The sequence below is a fragment of the Salarias fasciatus genome, chromosome 22, assembly GCF_902148845.1.
Source record: "Salarias fasciatus chromosome 22, fSalaFa1.1, whole genome shotgun sequence".
Taxonomy (NCBI): domain Eukaryota; kingdom Metazoa; phylum Chordata; class Actinopteri; order Blenniiformes; family Blenniidae; genus Salarias; species Salarias fasciatus.
Window position 1 is genome coordinate 1,247,906 of NC_043765.1, and position 20,885 is coordinate 1,268,790.

The 20,885-nt window shown below is 54.1% G+C and overlaps 1 protein-coding gene across 1 annotated transcript in view; it reads left to right on the top strand.

Annotated features, from left to right (window-relative positions):
- Positions 1-18,296, top strand: part of tnxbb (tenascin XBb) — a 31,127-nt gene extending 12,831 nt beyond the window's left edge. Inside the window, 16 exon segments of the mRNA XM_030120991.1 lie at positions 182-445; positions 564-769; positions 841-1,032; positions 1,258-4,204; positions 6,647-6,769; positions 9,015-9,158; positions 9,681-9,800; positions 10,021-10,173; positions 10,659-10,741; positions 10,743-10,802; positions 10,951-11,083; positions 11,326-11,477; positions 14,310-14,406; positions 16,357-16,512; positions 16,637-16,800; positions 16,895-18,296. Of these exon segments, the coding sequence (XP_029976851.1) occupies positions 182-445; positions 564-769; positions 841-1,032; positions 1,258-4,204; positions 6,647-6,769; positions 9,015-9,158; positions 9,681-9,800; positions 10,021-10,173; positions 10,659-10,741; positions 10,743-10,802; positions 10,951-11,083; positions 11,326-11,477; positions 14,310-14,406; positions 16,357-16,512; positions 16,637-16,800; positions 16,895-16,993 (5,093 nt within the window). The 3' untranslated portion in view covers positions 16,994-18,296.
- The last annotated feature ends 2,589 nt before the right edge of the window (positions 18,297-20,885 follow it).

Consider the following 20,885-nt stretch of genomic DNA (forward strand, 5'->3'; position numbering starts at 1 on the left):
TCCTCTTTTCCTCCTCAGGTTCTGCCGGGTGCCGCCGTTCTCTCCTGAGACAAACAGAACGTTCTCCTGAGAACAAATGGAACGTTCTGAATCTGAGTTCCATCATTAATCAAACTGTTTCCTCCCGTTAGACGTCTGCAGATAATCTGACCTTTAACCCACCTGCTCCCTTCGCCTTCAGGCGTCGCCACGGCGGCTCTGACCCTGCAGGTCACACAGGCGCCCGGCCCGGACCGGGACTCGAACCCTCGACCCGGGGCGCCCGGCCGCCCGGAGGAGGCGGACTCCGTCCGGGACCGGGTCCCTCTGACGCCCAGAGCGCAGACCCTCATCAGCAGGGCCCTGGCGGCGAACGGGACCAGGCTCAGGGTCGCAGGGAGGCCAAAGGTCAGCGGGCCTAAGCCGTCACGGTCCAGCCCGGCCAGAGGCGGTCCGGATGGACCCGGTCCAGATGGACCCGGCCCAGGACCACCGAAGACAGACTCCACTAAAGGACCCGATCGATCTAAAGCTCTCGGAGCGAGAGAACCGACGACCCGGAGCTCTGAGGGAACCGACGGAAGAACTCCAGCTGCAGGGCCAGAGACCGGGTCCCAGGGACCAGGTCTCCACACACCACACCCAGACGGTGGACCCGACAGCGATCTGGAAGGCCCAGATCCAGCGAGTTCAGATCCAGCCGGTACAGATCCATTGGGTTCAGATCCAGCTGGTCCAGATCCAGCGGGCCCTGATTCAGCGGGTCCAGGTCCAGTGGGTCCAGATCCAGGTCCTGCTGGGAGCCAGGAGCAGAAGTGTCTTAACAGAGTGAAAGTGACGCACGTGAGGCTCCCGCTGAAGGACCGGCGGGGGGGGGCGGGGCTGCAGGGCGGCCCGGCGGCGCCCCCTTCTGGGGAACTGGACCCGCTGCACAAACTCCTGACTGAGACCTTTCAGAGCCTCAACGTCTCCACGTTCTCCGTCCACCTGTCCGGAACGTCCAACCTGTCCCGGGACGACGGGACGGCGAGGAGGCAGCTGATCGGCGGCTTGGTTCCACTGGCTTCGCCCTCAGAGCCTTCATCAGAGTCTTCCTCACCTTCATCACACTCCTCTTCATCTTCATCAGATTCATCAGACACAGAGTCATCCTCATCACCCTCTTCCTCTTCATCATCCTCCTCTTCATCACCCTCCTCACCTTCATCATCCTCCTCCTCTTCATCACCTTCCTCACCTTCATCATCCTCCTCTTCATCACCTTCCTCACCTTCATCATCCTCCTCCTCTTCATCACCTTCCTCACCTTCATCATCCTCCTCCTCTTCATCACCCTCCTCACCTTCATCACCCTCCTCTTCATCACCATCCGTCCCAGATAACCCAGACTCTTCTGGAGGCGGTAACCATGGCGACAGTCCGACTGACAGGAAACAGCCGTCCCTCTCAGAGAAAGTTCCGTATTTCCGCCGGACTCTTCCTCGACGCCGCCCTCACCCGAACCTTGGTCTGTTCCAGAACAGAACCCTCCAGAACACCAGGGTTCCTCATCGGTTCCCTCCTCGCCTGAACCCTGAAGTCCAAACCGAGTCCAGAGATGAGTCGTCCTCAGACCCGGAGGTCGGGAAGGTGAATCCTCCCAGGGACACCAAACAGAGGACAGCAGCGTCCACTCCGTCCAAACCGTCCACACTGTCCAGAATCAGACAGAACGTCGCACTGACAGATGGAGAACCATCCCCGGTTCTCCGTCCTCCTCCAGAAGGAGGATACTCCCGTCAGCCCTCTCTTCATGTTGGACCTCTTCAGAACCGAACCCGTCCACTCCGGCATCCTCTCACTGGTCCAGCAGACACAGAGACCTCGTCTCCTGTGAAACCGACAGGCTACCGTCCATCCGGTTCAGGACCGGAGACGGAGGAGAAAGCTGGAACCGTCAGAGGAACATTATCTGGAGAACCGCCTTCTTCCCGTCACCCACCCAGGAGAGCTGGACTCTTCCACCGGACTCCTCAGAACCGCACCAACCTGACATTTCCACAAAGGGGTCTGATACGCAAACCTGTCCCGAGCACGAAGCTGAATGTGGGCCTGAGACCCGGTCCTGGAGATCCACCCAGCCAACTGGAGAGGGATCCTCTCAGCGGGAACCAAGCGGGGCAGCAGAATGTCCCCAGACAGTCTGAGCAAGACCAAACCAGGGACTCAGTGGAACGAGACTCTCCGACGGCAGCGTCCATCGCTGAGGACAACGGTCGTGGTGCCAATGAGCTGGAAGAGGAGAACCCAGAGGAATCTAAGACCACCAACTTTCAAGAGTCAAGTCACAGTCATCCAGGACTCTCAGGGTCAGTCCCACCCCCAACGGGACCAGCACCACTAAGAACCATGAAAGGGGAACGTTCCACTCCGGCAGATGACCGTGACTCTTCGATCCGGTCAGGAACTAAAGAGTCCGATCAGGAAGACGGTGAAAGGATTGGTCCCACAAGTTCTGACCCTCTAAACGAAGGTCTAGCTCCGGAGGAAAGTCCAGGCACGCCAGCTGAAGGTCTGCCCACCACAGAAGAACCTGGTTCTAAAGCCTTCAGACCATCTACAACAAGACCTGATGAGTCAGAACAGGGAGCAAGTACCAGAACCAGAACCAACATTCTGGTTCAAGGTGGGCTAACAATGAAACCCATCAGACCGTTTAGTCCGCCGAAGAGAGAACCAGCACCAACAACCGGCCCCGAAGCACGTTACAGTCGGACAGGCAGCCATGGTGCTACAGTCAGACCATCAAACACCTTCTCAGTCATGGGAGCTAATGAAGGAACCATCACCGGAGACAGTGTCAGTCCCAGAAAGAACACTTCAGGACCTGCAAGTCCAGTCAGACCAATAAGCAGGAAACCACCAACAAGAACAAGACCAGGACACCCAGGTAGAACCCAGATAGAAAGCCAGCACAGTAGAATCAAACCAGGAACCACTGTCTCAGACTTAGTGGATAATGTAGGAAGCGAGAGCAAAGGGAGTGAGAAGACTGGAACTGGACCCAAAGGTACTCCAACTGTCAACCATCCTGATTCAAGACCCCCAAGACCAGTCCCCCCTCTGAAAAGACAGCCATCAACAAGAGTAAGAACAGAAGAGAACCATGCCAGGACAGGCAGCCAGGGCACTGACCGCAGACCAGGAACCAGAGGACTCCCAGGAACTAAAGCCACAGGTCCACCAACTCTCCAAGAACCCCATTCCAGACCCGTAAGACCAGTTATCCCCCCAAAGAGGTTCCCACCAACAAGAACCAGACCAGAAGAGCAGCACACACCGATAGATCCAGGCAGACCAGGAGGTCGAGCCTTAGAACCCTCAAGACCAGTACCACTCTCAAAGAGAGTAGGAACAGGAGGCTCTGGCAGTCAGTCAGTCAGACCAGGAACTGGAATCTCAGAAACAGGAAGTGGAGTAGGGACAGGAGGATCTGACAGTCAGACTGTCAGACCAGGAACTAGTGAGTCAGCAGTGGGGGACAGTGAAGGTCCTGTATCTGCAGGTTCTGTCTGGACTGGACAGACCAATGGCTCCGTCATTAGAGATCGACCAACCCTCAAACTGACCGATTCCAGAGCCTCCAGACCAGGACCAGTCACCAGTCCCAAGAAAACCAAGACCGGGCTGCTTCACACCCCCATGAGACACCGAGTCAACCAGGACAGGGACCGGCCCGGTTCAGGCCACAGCACTGAAAGGCTGCTGGGCAGTGGAACAGCAGCAGGTCCAGAACCCATCAGGGAGCCTCCAGAACCCGTGAGAGAGCCTCCAGAACCCATGAGGGAGGATCCAGAACCCGTCAGGGAGCCTCTGGACTTCGTTGGCGTGACGAACCAGACGTCTGATGGATTTACGCTGGTCTGGGACTCCCCTGAAGGGAAGTACCAAAACTTTGTCGTTACTGGAAAAGTATCTGGGACAGACGAAGAAGGAGAAGACTCGAGGGACGGCGCTGAAACAGGAAGTGAGAAGACTCAACCATCCAAACACAATAACAGAGTCCCAGAGGGTTCTATCACCGAAGAGTCCACCGTCCAGACCGGTTCCTTCCAAACGGTGGCGCCCGGCTCAGCTCGCTCCCTCCAGGTCCAGGATCTCCTCCCAAAGACAGAATACACCCTGACTTTGCTGGGGACGGGTCCCGGTCTTCTGTCCAGACTGCACAAGCTGGTCATCAGCACAGGTACAGCCACCGCCACACGGTGAGACCGGTCCCCATGTCCTCTGTGTTCAGGAGCAGTCCTGGTCGTCCTGTCCTCAGTCTGTCTCAGCTCTCACTAATCTCTGTCTCACTCGGTTCCACTGGTCCTGATTGAGACTGTGTTGGCGCTGTGTTCATGTTCTCATTGTTGCCATGAATATGTGAAAGAGTCATATTCATGAGTGTAGCCATGGTAACAGCCACGCCCACCGATTTGATGTCCAGCCTCGGCCGTGCAGTCCCCCGCTGGGTCTGTAGCTTTGTGGTGAATTTAAGCTTGAATCCTTCAGCTGGGGAGACCACTGTGTGAAAACTTTCCGGTTCTGGTTGTAGACCCACTGAGTCCAGATCGAAGGACCTCCTCTCACCTCAGATTCAGGTTTTCTGGGAGCTCAGCCGGCTTTCATCTCTAGTCCTAAGGTCAGAGCAACACTGATACCAGTGTCAGGTATCGGTCCAATACGGCGCAATCCGCCGTAGACCCGGCAGGTTCATGACGTCATGCAACAGGACCGTCACCACCGTCACCACCGTCGGTAGCTTCAGCACCGTCACCAGCGTCAGCAGCAGGGAGATGAGGTCCACGGTTCGGAGATTCTTTGATATTCATGAGAATAACCAAAGTAAGACGAACCGTAAATTATCTTCTGACAAAATATCAAGAGGACAAAGATAGTTGGTACAACACCAGCAAGTTAACCAGCAGATTAACCAGCAAGTTAACCAACAAGTTAACCAACAGCTAAACCAGCAACTTAAAAAGCAGAAGAGTTAGAAAGATGTGGCTCAGTAATCTAACTCCACTGAGTCATGCTACATGCTAAAAGCTACATGCTACATGCTAAAAGTTACATGCTAAAGAGCTGCATGGCTCACACACCGGTGATGCTACATGCTACATGCTAAACATGATTAAAGTGTGATGGGCTCACTCTTTAACAGCTCGTCCCTCAGTCCACTGTGGACTCTGAGGCGGTTGGAGGTGACGTAGCGCTGAAGCGTTGGTGGGTAAAGGTGACGTAGTGTCGACGGTTGGAGGTGACGTAGCGTGGAAGCGGCCGTCCCGGGTGGTGTCAGCTTGCAGTCTGAAATAAGGCGGGGCTTGGCCAGACGGCGGGTGGGGGCGGGGAGCTGGCTGCAGGTGGAGCAGCTGGATCTGCTGTCCTGATAGAACCGGACCCGGGACGGCGGTTCTCACACTGTTCTCTGTGGTTCTCCGAGGCAGGTTCTCCAGGCTGGCATCAAAAGCGACAGTAACACCGTAACTTCATTCATCCATTCATCTGTTCATCCGTTCACTCTGCTCTGGTCTTCTCTCATTCAGGGTAAGCTAACAGCTTCACTGACCCCACCTCCCCACCTCCACCCATCCAGGGTAAGACCACAGTGGTCTCTGTTCGTCTGGTCTGTCCCCCTCTGCACCCCCCTGCACCCCCCACACCACACCCACCAGCACCCACCCACCTAACCCCCGACACCACACCTACCCCCACACTCCACCCACCAGCACCACACCCCACAACCACACCCACCTACACAGCATCTGAAGTGTGTGAAGGACAGGACAGGATGTCTTCCCCCAACAATAGAAGACTCAGTCAGATAAGTCTCAAGCCCCGCCCCTTTCCTCCATCAACCAATCACAGCACAGATGGATCTGTGATCAATGTGATCAATTTAAATTGAACATGACAGTCGGTGAACACGGCTGCGGTTTCCATGACAACGGTTTAAGTAACATCGACATTTCCATGACAACATCTTCAAGATGATTTTGTTTCCATGGCAGCGGCAGAAAGACTGAACACAGTGTAGGTTCCCTGTTGGCTCCGTCCACTGAGCGTGTGCAGAACGCGGCAGCGTTTCCACGGAGACGGAGTCGGAATGTTTTCAAAAAGCTGTGATCTCAGTGTCTCTCAGCTCCGTCGTCATGGAAACGGAAACGAGCAGAGATGTACACCTTCGCTTGGAACCGTTGCCATGGAAACGGCCCCTAGTGAGTTCCAGGGCTAGATGTTAGCACCTCCTGCTGGACTGGTGGAGGAACTGCAGGTTCCACACACACCTTCAGATCCAGGATCAATCGTCATGGCGATTGATCCCCCGGTCCAGGACGTCAGTGTCTTTCCTGCTCCTCACTGTGATTGTCTCCTTCCAGCTCTCATCTCAGTGTGTCTGATTCCCGCTGCTCCAGTTTCAGGACGGAGCCCGTCTTGGCGTCCGCCGCCGTCGCGGGTCCCGGTCTCCATGCCGTGTCCATATGCGGCCTGGATACTGTACGCATGTCTGCTCCGGACATGTGTACACTGATGAATAAATGAAGCGCACCCTGTCCTCAGCCTGCTCTGCGTCTCCTCCTCCTCTCTGAACTCCCTGCTCCTCGCTCCTCCTCTTCATCCCCAGCCGTCTGCTCCTCTTCCTCAGGCCCCGAGCCGCCGACCAACATCGTCTTCAGCAAAGTGACGGAGGACTCCGTGACGGTTTCCTGGACCAAACCCAGGAGCCCCGTCAGCGGATTCAAGGTCACCTACAGCCACCCGGAGAACGGTGAGGAACCGGTCCCGCCCGGTGCAGCTCATAGAGCATCTTCCCCCTCTAACACCAAATTATAGAGCATCTTCCCCCTCTAACACCAAATTATAGAGCATCTTCCTCCTCTAACACCAGATTATAGAGCATTTCCCCCCTCTAACACCAGATTATAGGGTATCTTCCTCCTCTAACACCAGATTATAGAGCATCTTCCTCCTCTAACACCAAGTTATAGAGCATCTTCCTCCTCTAACACCAGATTATAGAGCGCCTTCCCCCTCTAACACCAGATTATAGAGCATCTTCCCCCTCTAACACCAGATTATAGAGCATCTTCCCCCTCTAACACCAGATTATAGGACATATTCCTCCTCTAACACCAGATTATAGAGCATCTTCCTCCTCTAACACCAGATTATAGGGCATCTCCCTCCTCTAACACCAAATTATAGAGCATCTTCCTCCTCTAACACCAGATCATAGAGCATCTTCCCCCTCTAACACCATATTATAGAGCATCTTCCTCCTCTAACACCAAATTATAGAGCATCTTCCCCCTCTAACACCAGATTATAGAGCATCTTCCTCCTCTAACACCAGATTATAGAGCATCTTCCTCCTCTAACACCAGATTATAGAGTATCTTCACCCTCTAACACCATATTATAGAGCATCTTCCTCCTCTAACACCAAATTATAGAGCATCTTCCCCCTCTAACACCAGATTTGGAGCATCTTCCCCCTCTAACACCAGATTATAGAGCATCTTCCTCCTCTAACACCAGATTATAGAGCATCTTCCCCCTCTAACACCAGATTATAGGGCATCTCCCTCCTCTAACACCAGATTACAGAGCATCTTCCTCCTCTAACACCAGATTATAGAGCATCTTCCCCCTCTAACACCAGATTATAGAGCATCTTCCCCCTCTAACACCAGATTATAGGACATATTCCTCCTCTAACACCAGATTATAGAGCATCTTCCTCCTCTAACACCAGATTATAGGGCATCTCCCTCCTCTAACACCATATTATAGAGCATCTTCCTCCACTAACACCAAATTATAGAGCATCTTCCCCCTCTAACACCAGATTATAGAGCATCTTCCTCCTCTAACACCAGATTATAGAGCATCTTCCTCCTCTAACACCAGATTATAGAGTATCTTCACCCTCTAACACCATATTATAGAGCATCTTCCTCCTCTAACACCAAATTATAGAGCATCTTCCCCCTCTAACACCAGATTTGGAGCATCTTCCCCCTCTAACACCAGATTATAGAGCATCTTCCTCCTCTAACACCAGATTATAGAGCATCTTCCCCCTCTAACACCAGATTATAGGGCATCTCCCTCCTCTAACACCAGATTACAGAGCATCTTCCTCCTCTAACACCAGATTATAGAGCATCTTCCCCCTCTAACACCAGATTATAGAGCATCTTCCCCCTCTAACACCAGATTATAGAGTATCTTCCCCCTCTAACACCATATTATAGAGCATCTTCCTCCTCTAACACCAAATTATAGAGCATCTTCCCCCTCTAACACCAGATTATAGGGCATCTCCCTCCTCTAACACCAGATTATAGAGCATCTTCCCCCTCTAACACCAGATTATAGGGCATCTCCCTCCTCTAACACCAGATTATAGAGCATCTTCCCCCTCTAACACCAGATTATAGGGCATCTCCCTCCTCTAACACCAGATTATAGAGTATCTTCCCCCTCTAACACCATATTATAGAGCATCTTCCTCCTCTAACACCAAATTATAGAGCATCTTCCCCCTCTAACACCAGATTATAGGGCATCTCCCTCCTCTAACACCAGATTATAGAGCATCTTCCCCCTCTAACACCAGATTATAGGGCATCTCCCTCCTCTAACACCAGATTATAGAGCATCTTCCCCCTCTAACACCAGATTATAGAGCATCTTCCCCCTCTAACACCAGATTATAGAGCATCTTCCTCCTCTAACACCAAATTTTAGAGCATCTTCCTCCTCTAACACCAGATCATAGAGCATCTTCCCCCTCTAACACCAGATTATAGAGTGTCCTCACAGTTCGGCAGCTCTACCCGTTGACCTGTGGGTTTTGGGGTTCAGACCTGGTCTCCTCGGATCCAGTCCAGCCCCTGAGCCTCCGCCTCCCTCCAGACCTGGCAGACCTGCTGCCACAGAGCTTCCTGTAGACGTGAGCCGCTTGTTGAAAGGGTGGAGGATGTTGATGGGTGGTGTTCTGGGTGCAGGTGAGCCGGTCTCGGTCTCGGTGGACTCGGAGGACTCCTCTGTGGGACTGTCCCGGCTGTCCCCCGGGTCTTCTTACGAGGTGAACGTTGTCTCCACCCTGGGCCTGGACGAGAGCGACCCCCTCCACGGCCTGCTGGAGACACGTGAGTCCCGGGACGCCCGGTCCAGAAGGAACCAGTAGCTTTAGAGACAGTTCTGTCAGAGTGGAGACGACGGAGGACACAGAGGGTTTCTCTGTACAGTTGATAAAGTACCGTCACTCAGAACAAAATAAAGTAGAACAATCTAGAGTCAAGTAGAGTCAAAGCGAAGCGTCTGTCCCTGTTTGTCTTCCAGCTGCAGACTGGAGTCTCTTGTCTGCTTTAATGTCTTCAGCAGCTGCAGAACCTGGAAGACATGTTTCCTTTCTGGAGTCCTGGACCTGATCCAGGTCTCTGGGCTGAGCCAGCATGATGTCAGGGTTTCTGTCCTGCAGTGGACAGGGGCAGGGTCTCTGTCCCCTGGAGGACAGGGTTAAGATTTCTGTCCTTTAGACGACAGGGGCAGGGTCTCTGTCTTTGAACCTGGACTGTCCCCCGGTCTCAGGTCTGTCTCAGGTCTGTCTCTGTCCCCCCAGTCTCAGGTTTCTCCCCTGGTCTCAGGTCTGTCTCTGTCCCTGGTCTCAGGTCCTGACCCACCCTCAGACCTGCGAGTGGTCAACGTGTCTTCGTCCTCGGCTCTGCTGCTGTGGCGTCCGGTGCTGGCGGCGGTGGATCAGTACGCCATCGTCTACGGAGCGGGAACCGGTACGTCCACATGTCTTGTCCTCCGTCTCCGACCTTCATGTTTCTGATTTCAAGGTCAAATTCAGCCGGACTGAAGTCTGGTCCAGTGAGACCAAAAAGAACCGGTCCAATCGTCTTCGTCCTGATTGTCTCCTCTCGTTTCCGACTGTTGTTTGGTGTGAAGACCAGAACCCAGGCTGGTTCCGGTTCTCTGCTGACCCTTCACATTCTCCGGCTGCAGGTTCCGAGCTCCGGATCTCGGTGACGGGGAACGCGGCCCAGCAGTGGCTCAGCGGTCTGGACGGGTCCACTACCTACACTGTCACCGTCAGCAGCCGGCGGGGGGACCAGGACAGCCGGCCGGCGTCCGCCAGCTTCACCACCGCCGGCAGCGGTGAGCCGCCGCCTCCGTCAGCCCCCGGGTGGAGGGTCAGACCGCCAGGACCGCCGGGTCCACCAGGGGCCACTGGGTACCGCCTCTGATTAGATGTTAGAGGAACATAAACCCTGAGGGTCTACATCAGACCAACAGCTGGTTTCAGGGCTCTGCTGGTCTGAGGTGGTTTCAGTCCAGTTCAACTGGTCTGAACTTGAAACCTGGTCTGACTGTCGTTCTTCTTGTGGTCTCCGCTCCAGGTCCTCATCCAGACACCTCTGTACAGACCAGCGAGGCCTGAGGGTCAGGGTTCTGGTCTGAGGGTCAGGGTTCTGGTCTGAGGGTCAGGGTTCTGGTGTAGAGGTGTGTTGGTGTGGTAGTGTTGCGGTGTGCAGGTGTAGCGGTGTAGCGGTTCTCCACCCGTCCAGCCCCAGAGCGTCTTCCTGTCTGAAGTGGATCCGGTCCGGCTGTCGAACCCTCTGAGGTCTGGATCCTGTTTTCAGGACCAGGTGAAGGTGGCGCTGGATCTCAGGACCTCCGAGCCTCTGACGTGACGCCCCGCACCGCCACGTTGTCATGGAAAACCACCGTCACAGCCTGTGGACCGCTACAGACTGACCTACCAGACCGCGGGCCAGGACGAGAAGGTTTGTCCCCGAGACTCGGCTCAGCCGTCCAATCAGCCGTCTTCAGAACCGACTCAGCCCCTCTGGGTGGAGTCAGGGACAGCTGTCCCTCTGGGTGGAGTCAGGGACATTTGTCCCTCTGGTGTCTCCATGTCTCTCTTGAGGACAGGTCGTCTTTGTGGACGCCTCGGTGACGCAGTTCAACCTGAGCAGACTTCGTCCAGGATCGTCCTACTCAGCAGTGCTGCAGGCGGAGCGAGGGGGAGGAGCCACGTCTGAGAGCTCCACCCACTTCACCACCGGTACGCCTCCTCCTCTTCCTCCTCCTCTTCCTCCTCTTCCTCCTCTTCATCTGACTGAACCTCTTCTGACTTGTGCTCCGCCTCCCCCCTTCCTCCTCCTCTTCCTCCACCCCCTCCTCATCCTTCTGTTCCTCCTCCTCCTCCTCCCACCCTCCCCCCCCTCCTCTTCCTCCCCCCCCCCCCTCCCCCGTCCTCCCCTTCTTCCTCCTCCTCCCCCCCCTCTTCCTCCTCTTCCTCCCCAGGGCCCCTCCGGTTCTCCTTCCCCTCTGACTGCTCCCAGGAGCTCCTGAACGGCCTCGTCTCCTCAGGAGAGGTGGAGATCTTCCCCGGAGGAGAACAGGAGCCTCCGGTGACGGTCTACTGCGACATGGAGACGGACGGCGGCGGCTGGACGGTAGGCTCACCTCCACCGGCCGAAACCGGCCGAAACCAGGATTCACCTTTACTGAGTCACACATGTAGCTGGTCTTCTCAGGCTGTGTTCCCACCAAAGGTAATTGACTCCACCTGACTGATGTAGCGGCCCGTGGTGGAGCCGGGAGCCACAGTGTGAACACGTTTTTCACGTTGCTGGTAAATAAAATAAAATGGTAAATGGTCTACACTTATATAGCGCTTTTACACTGCATTGACACATTCACCCATTCACACACACATTCACACACCAGTGGAGGCAGCTGCCATGCAAGGCGCTCAGTCCATCCACTGGGGGCAGTTCGGGGTTCAGTGTCTTGCCCAAGGACACTTCGACATGCAGACAGGGGGAGACAGGAATCGAACTGACAACCTCCCGATTGCAAGACGACTGCTCTCCCCACTGAACCACAGCCGCTCCCGGCTCGCTGGTGGGTTAACCCACTGTGTGCTGAATGCTAGCTGCTGAGATGGAGCTGCCAGCGGCTCGGGTGGAGTCCGTCCTGGTGATAAAAAGCTGGTCGGTTCCAGAAAAGGTTAAAATTGTCTATGAGATGAAAGCTGGAGGCTGAGCAGGAGCGCTGGAGAGCCAGGTGTCGAGGCCGAGCAGTCTGGAGAAGCGTTCAGCGCCGCTGGAGAAGGTCGGCAAAGGTCCAGAGATAAAAACCGACCTTCCACAGCTTAACAGGTTAGAAAGGTCTTTAAAATCCTGCTTAGTGACTCCGACTGCCGCCGGGCCGTGTCGTCAGCGCCGACGTGGACGACGACCCGGCGGACAGCGGAGGGGAGGGACCGCAGGAGCTCCGGGAGTCCATGGAGGAGCGTGGGGACAGCAGCACCAGGAATAGAGAGAGGGATCCCTCCATACTGTGGTTCTCCACTAGAGTTCTTCTTCTCCCACTGGGTTTCTGGAGTGTGTTCTTGGAGGCGGTGGTTGCTTCGTTTTCTCGTTACTGTGAATCTGACATATTAACATGATGCTTATTCACTGTTTTTATTTTTACCAACCAATGTAACATCTTGAAGCCTCTGAGGCAGCAGCTGTTGTGATACTGGGCTGTACAGAAATACATTGATTGATTGATTGATTGAATACGCCGCGTGATGGCGTTAAAGAAGCGAATATTCCTGATGCTGCTGTCCCCAACCAGGAGTGTCGTGGGGGAGAAGAGGGGGCGGGGCGGGGCCGGCTGCGGGGCGGCGACGTGGGTGTCCGGGGCTGGGGAGCGCTCCGTCGGCGCAGTGGCGCCGCCGGCAGCAGCCTCATTGCTGGGGCTGTAGTCGTGGTCCTGGTTCTCCCGGACTGGCATTGGTGGCTCCAGACCTCCTCGCTGCCTCCCTGATCAGCCGCGGCGAGCAGCGGAGGTCGAGCTCAAAGCTCCATTGAGAAAAGCCGACACCGCGTTGTGTCTCCAGCCTGCTGCCACACACACCTTCGGGGTCGATGGAGACCGACCATCACCCAGAAGACACTGCAAGAAACCCAAGACCCTGGAGACCGGGTGAACCCCGGGGTCCCCCCTGTGGACAAACAAACCTGCAGCTGTTATCCTACTGCGGCCAGGTGGAGGACGCTCTTCAGAATCCTCCGCCGGACAGGCTGCAGCGACTCGGCCTCTCAGCTGCCAAACGCATCAGCGGAGGCGGTGAGGACTGGACTGCCAGACCTGATCTCCATGCTGCGACAGGACTGGGGCACCAAGACAGTCTGCACAGCAGGGGCTCCACCGCCATGGTGGTGTCCAAGGTCGTCCCTGTGAAGTCCCCCTCTGGTAGGGACTCTGACCTCTGTAGAGTGACCCTGAGGCCGAACTGGGCCACCTGGGCACAGAGCCTGGAGGGGTCCTGGACCACCTGAGCTCCAGAGGACCACAAAGGAGCCAGTCTTCCAGGTACGGCAACACGTTGCCCCCCTGTGGCTGCAGGGGGAAGAGCAGCCTTCACTGGTGAGAGAGAGCCTGAAAGGGAACACTCAGAAGAGCCAGCGGCGCCCCCTGGAGGCAAACCGAAGAAACCGTCTGTGCTGAGGAGCAACAGGGAGATGAGAGCAGGCGTCGGATCGACACGTGGACCGTTACCCGGGTGACCGTTACCCGGGTGACCGTTACCCGGGTGACCGTTACCCGGGTGACCGTTCTCAGAACAGTCAGCATGTGGAGAGTCCTCCTAGAGGCGTCCAGCAGGGGGCCGTCCTGGACCCGGACCCACATCCTCCCAGCTGTCCTGATACCAGAGCAGCAGCCTGCACAGCTGATGGAGAGCTGTCCACACTGCCCCCTGCTGGGAAGCAGAGAGGCGACATGAGACGAGCCACGGAGTTCTGGACCGGCCCAGCTGCTGCTGCATTCGGGCTCCTGGCAGGAGGTCACTGGCTCCTCTGTCCCGGGTGGAGGACGCCTCCCGGCCGGCCGCAGACTCTCCTCCCAGCGCTGCATCCAGCGGCTCGGGAACCCGGGGTGACACCGGAACGTACTGTCACCCAGGGGTCACCCAGGGGTCACCCAGGGGTCACCCAGGGGTCACAGGTGACATTGTTGATACGCATACTTCAACTGCAGATGTGCAAAGGGAACATCTACTTTCAGCGCCACCTTCTGGAAGTCAGGAGGGATGAAATAGAACTCCCACCCATCAACCTGTTAGAAGAAGGCAGGAAACCTGTTGAGGAGCTCAGAAAAAAAGACTTAAAACCTGCTGGCAGTCCAGATTAAAACAGCATCAGTTCATAATAAAACTATCTTAAATCCAACTTGAAACGGTCAGGAATCCAGATTAAAGCTCCTTCGTGGTGAAAATGCTCTGACGTTCGCAGGTCTTCCAGCGGAGGAAGGACGGCTCCGAGGATTTCTTCAGAGGATGGAAAGATTACGTCCGAGGGTTCGGAGATGTGAACGGAGAATTCTGGCTCGGTGAGACAAAAACTCTTTGAAATATCACAAAATAATTTCAATATTCAGGCGAAAACACGAGGAACCAAAACATGTCTGTCAAACGAAAAGGCAAAAACAGAAAACCACATCTAAAACAGTCGGCTGTCATTTACAGATGAAGCTGAATGATCATTTTAATCTTAATGAAAAGGCTCATTTTATTCACTGTGACTTCAGTTATTTATTTGAAAAAAAAAACCCTTAATTAATCGTCAATGTTTTAAATTCAATTCACTCTGAATCATTCCAGTCTGATCTCTGGAAACACATCTGACAAAAACCTTTCTTAGGATTTCAGTGTCTTGTGGTGTCATGTGGTGTCATGTGACATAGTGATGTCATGTGATGTCCTGTGATGTCATGTGATGTCCTGTGATGTCATGTGATGTCCTGTGATGTCAGCAGTGGGGGGGTTGTGGCGTCTGGCTTGGTGCCAGGTAAACGGGTCGGTGAGCTGAAAGCCAGGGCTGGACATTCTAAATGGCCGGTGTCCCGGGAGCACTTTTAAAACCGTCCGGTCCAGTAGATTGCGCAATGCACTGGGCCAGTGAAAAATAATGCCTTGAAAATAAAGAAATAAATCATTTCACATTAATTCCCAGTGGTACTGTGAATAAAACATCGCGTTACGTGATTCCAATCAAAGACGAGGTTTTATTCCTTCTGAGCAGCAGCTGCTGTCACAGCAGAGACGCTCGCTCCCGCGGAACGTGAACGCTCGCCACTCGCCCGCCTCGCGTTCACAGCCAGCGCTGCATCGCAGGAGGGGAAGAAGAGCAGAAGACGATGACACAAGTTCCACCTTATAACGACAAGAAAAAAAAAATGCTTCTTAAAGCCCCAGGTCCCGGCCGGGCGCCTGGGAGAAAAGACAAAGGAAAAAAAAGAAAGTGGGAGGAGGAAGAGAGAGAGTTACAGAAAGGTTAACGTCGGTGTGCGAACTGTACCGTGGCTGTCCGAGGGCTCAGTTATTTGGGTGTGGGGGTGGGGGTGGGGGGGGGGGGGGGTGGGGGGTGGGGGGGGGGGGGTGGCCATCGGTGTGAGTACGTCTGCTTTCAGTGACATTTAAGGCACAGCGCCCCCACGCTTCGACGGTGAGGACCAGTACTGCATGCAGGCCGGCAGCTTTAAGTGAAATAGTGACGAGCAAATCATAAATTATTCTGCATATGATCCATGATATGATCATAGAAAAATAACAATAATAAAATAAAGGAAATACATGGGGGAAACAGCATTTTCCCAATATTTAGGCCCCCCCAAAAAAATTTCACAAATCATGTTTTCAGGGGGGCTCCTGTCTCATCAGGGGGGGGGGCTGAGACGCCCCTGGCCCCCCGTAGTGCATGAGTAGCAGTGTATGATAACATTGTTGGGGTTCTATGGGGAAAAAGGAGTCTGTCATATGATGGTGCAGGTTTGCATGAACACAACGCGCGGCGTTTGTGACGCAGTGATCGTTCAGATCGGCGCTTTCAGCATCTGAGCAGAACGGTTTGTGATCGTACACTTCAGTCTCCGTCAGCCTGTCCCGTCCTCTGTGAGCTGCAGCAGAATATCATAGATGTATTTTATTACATGTCCACAGTGCCGTTCACACTGAGCACCAACTATAAAAAGTATTGTTTTAAAATAGTTTAGAGTCCAGTGGGCGGTACCTCTGAGTGACCACACTGTTCTGCTGAGCAGGACTAAGATAAACGGCGTTGATTGAAACTAATGAGCTTTCATTACTGATGCATGACCGATTCCAGTGGCTCAGTTACCATGGTTACAACAGCGTCATGTCAAGTTGCCTGTACAGAGGATGCACGCTTAGCGTGCGTGAGGGCCAGGTAACATCAAAACCCACCGGCCCGGGGCGCCAGCAGTAAACCTCCCGTAATGTCTGCCCTGACAGCTCAGGTCTGCTCTGGTTCTGTGCTTCAGGTCTGGACAGTCTGACCAACCTGACCTCCATGACCCCCATGACCCTGCGGGTGGACCTGCGGGACGCGGACGACTCGGCCTTCGCTCAGTACTCCACCTTCGCGGTGGGGGGGCGGAACTACAGGCTGACGGTGGGCGGGTACGGCGGCACGGCCGGTGAGACTCCCGGCGCCCGGCGGCTCGGATCGGGCCGGAGAGGCGCCGCACGCCGCCGTCACTCCTCCCGCTGCACCACCAGCCGCTCGATGACAACCCGGGGCCTCGTTTCGTTTCTGCTCAGGCGACTCCTTCAGCTACCACAACGGCCGGATCTTCTCCACCAGGGACCGGGACCCGGCGCCCTTCATCACCCGCTGCGCCATGTCCTACCGGGGCGGCTGGTGGTACAAGAACTGCCACCAGGCCAACCTCAACGGGCTGTACGGCGTCGGCGTGCGGCACCAGGTCAGCCGGCCGCGTCCCGTCCTCCTCCAGCGCAGCGCTGCACCTCCCGCCTGACCTCTGACCTCTGACCTCTGACCTCTGACCTCCTCCGCAGGGCGTGGTCTGGACCTCCTGGAGGGGAAACGAGTTTTCCATTCCGTTCACCGAGATGAAGATGAGGCCGACGGCCTTCAGGCCCCCGTCCAGAGGATGAACTGCTGACACACACACACACACACACACACACACACACACACACACACACACACACACACACACACACAGAGAACCTTCCAGAACCCTCTTCCTGAGCAGCCATGTCTCTGAAGGTTGTTTCTGCTTCAGATTTTTTTTAATCTCAAATCAAAACTCCCTGAGAGACCAGGAGACCCGCAGAGACCACCAGGTCCACAAGAAAACCTGGATCCACAACTGGCTGATCCAGGTCTAAATCTGGCCAGATCCAGGTATAATCCAGGTCAGATCCAGATCTAAACCCAAGTCTGATCCAGGCCTAAACCCAGGTCTGATCCAGATCTGATCCCGGTCAAAGTTTAGGTCTGATCCAGGTCTTAACCAGGCCAGGTCTAAATCAGGGTCTACATCCAGGTCTAATCCAGTCCTTATCCAGTTCTGATCTAGGTCTAAATCCATGTCTGATCGAAATGTGATCCAGGTCTAATCCAGATCTTGGTCTAAATCCAAGTCTAATTCCATGTTTGATCCCACATTTAAATCCTGGTCTGATCCAGGTCTAAATCCAGGTCAAAATCCAGGTTTAAAGCCAGTCCAAACTGTGAGAAGATCTAGAAATCGAACTTAAGTTCCTGTACGAGACCCGAGGAACCGAAACCAGATTAAACCTGGTTTAGTTTAAAATTAATCTGAGATTACAGATTAATCTGAGAAATGACATTTACTTAAATCAAAAACCAGTCTGGAACCAGACTGAAGGAACCTCGACACGGTTTAATCCCGCCCACAATCCGCACCAAGGGAACTGAACCCCGGCTGAAACCGGTTCAGAATGCAGTCAGAACCCAGTGTAAACCCACTGCTGGAATACAGAACCAGGGTGAATCCAGACCAGGAACCGGGGCGAATCCAGACCAGGAACCAGGGCGAATCCAGACCAGGAACCAGGGCGAATCCAGACCAGGAACCAGGGCGAATCCAGACCAGGAACCGGGGTAAATCCAGACCAGGAACCACGCGAATCCAGACCAGGAACCGGGGTGAATCCAGACCAGGAACCATCTTAAATCCAGTTCAGGATCAAGGTCTCCTCAGGGAATAAAAAAATAAAGGAAGACATTCTGAACAGTAACCAGACAGAACCCGGTTTAAACCGGTCTAAACCGGTCTAAAGCGGTCGATCTGAGAGCAGCGAGACACCATCAGTGGCAACACTTTGATGAAGGTGGAGGAGATGAACCCAGAGCTCCGTCAGCTGGCCACAGATGAAGCAGTGAATTTATGTGGATCATTAAAGGTTTCATTAAACTGCTCTTTGTATCTTGAGAAAATAAATCTTTATGTTCAGCTGTGTCTCTGGTGAGAGAGTGAGTGAATGAATGAATGAATGAATGAATGAATGGGCGGCTCAGCAGCGCCCCCACAGGTCACACTCATCACTTCATTTGATTGATGACTGATTTGTAGGTCAGCTGACTTCCCTCCTGTTTCCGTGACAACGTTTTGAAAACAGGTGGAGCTTCAGAGGCGACTGTGGCTCGGCTGGAGCAGCGGGGCGTCTCCCCAGAGGGCTGCAGGTTCGATTCCCCAGCTGTCCATGAGCCAAAATGCCCCTGTGTCAGTTTCTTTGTGTCAGAGGAGCAGGAGCAGCTTCTCCTCCACCGGATGGACTGCTTTCTCCGTTCACATGGCGATGGAGTTCCACCCTGGAGGCTCAGAGCAGCGTTGTCATGGAAACCAACACCAAAACTGTGTGTGTGTGTGTGTGTGTGTGTGTGTGTGTGTGTGTGTGTGTGTGTGTGTGTGTGTGTGTGTGTGTGTGTCAGTTCTCATGCCCTCCCGTTTCTTTTTCGGTTTTCTTGGTTCTTGTTCTGCGTTCTAAAGATGTCCTGGTTGGGCCCTGTTGAGGGCCGCAGACCAGAGGTTTGATTCTCTCCCTGAGTGGTGTTATGTGAGCGCCCTCCGGTGGTCGCTGGACAAACAGGCAGCAGTGCCTCACAGGTCACATCCAGACTGTCGCTGTTAATCTGGTGTATGGCAGTGCTGGGTACTAACGCCCAGGGCCGGCCCGGGCTTCAGAGGTGCCCTAGGCGAGCCTGAGACGAGCGCCCCTTGGGAGCGTGTTTTTCGAGCGGTCCCGACATTTGTTGAGCGGGGGGTGGGGGGGGGGGGGGGGGTGCGCGCTGAGGAACGATGCGCGCTGAGGGGCGATGCCGAACAATACCGATCAGTGCCGAGCAGCGCCGAGGACGAGGAGCGCAGTGCGTCGGACCGCTGCACAGCGGGGCACACGGAACACAGAGCGTCGTGGCGCCCCTTGTACAACCGCGGCGCCCCCCTCGGGACGTGGCGCCCTAGGCGGCCGCCTAGTTCGCCTATGCCTAGAGCCGGCCCTGCTAACGCCGTTACGTAACGGCGTTACTTTTTTCAGTAACTAGTAACGTAATGCTTTCTTTTTTTTAGTTCAGTAACTCCGTTTCCGTGACCAAAGTTACGTTACCACGTTCCTTTTGGTGAGGTTTCAGATGTTTTCATTACAATGGCGCACAGTTCCTGTAACATTCCAGCGATAAATAAAGCTTCATTGAACTAAAAACAAAGCATCCGGTGCTCGCTCTCCTGCGTCCGCTCAGGTCGGTGCTCGACTGCTCTGGTCTGATGAGCAGCATGATGGCAGAGAAGAAGAGTCTGAGCTGGAAAATAATCATGTTATTCTGTAGCTGGAGAAAAGAGAAGGTAGAAATACGAGGGGGGACCCAAAAGTTCCCGGACTGTGGTTATAACTTTTTATTTTTTAATCTTCGCAATTATTTGAAACTGTCACCTTCAAAATACTCTCCTTTGTTTTGAATACAACGCTGCACCGGAGATGTTCACTGTTCAGAAGAGTCGCCACGACCGTGCGTAACTGTGCCGGAAAGATAGAACTTCGATTCCCCTCCCCCGCCTGTATGCCTGTCTTACCTCTCCGCTGCCGCTCCAGTTTCATCTTTGACAACAAAAAGCAGTCGCCTGGGGCCAGACCAGGGGAATATGGCGGTGGGGAGGCTGGCTGGTCACGGTTTTAGTCCAAAAATATGCTTTACGCACAACATTTGGTGCTATTTCTGTGCGTAACGGGGCGTCCTGTGGTCTGCTGTCTGCTATGATGCGGCCATTTCCGGGAGCCTTCATCTCACTGCTTCTAATAACCGCCTGAGGATCATCTGTCTGGATCTCTACAATACTCCCATCAGATCTGCAATGTCATCAAAAGTCCTGCGTGGATCTACCAGGACGTCTTCTTCAGTTTTTGTGACGTTTTCCTCTGTTCTGGAAGTGGATTGTTGTCCTCTGCGTGCCTGGTCTTCGTGATGTAATCTGATTACTCTTAACGGGCCCAAACCACTCAGACACCCTAAGAATCCTTCTTAAAGAATGTCTGCAGCATGGTGAGTGTTTCTGCCGCTGTTTTCCCAATAAAAAACAAAATGTTTTGACAGAGCGCATATCCGTGGATATCCGCCATCTTGAAAAATCGAAGAGCGGGGTGTAACTCTGTCAACACAAACAGTGACTGTCAGCTGACCGCTTCACGGGGGAAGACCAAACCTGGCACTGTTATGCATGAGGCTATCCTGTAGCGACATCCAGCGGCCAAAGTCGGAAATTCATTGTATTTTTTTATTAATAGAATCAGTCCGGAAACTTTTGGGTCCCCCCTCGTATCCATGTACCGTGTAAACTGCGCCCTGGATCGAAGCTGATGTCGACAGCCAACAGCAGTAATAGCAATTTGTTAAAGCATTTACAAAAGCGGCATGCTGTGCTCAAGCTAACCGCTAAATTAGCATCTGAACCAGAGGAGTCAGACGAGCAAGAGGGACGGACTCCACTGAAGCAGCAGCGGCTGGAGTTCAGACGAATTACAG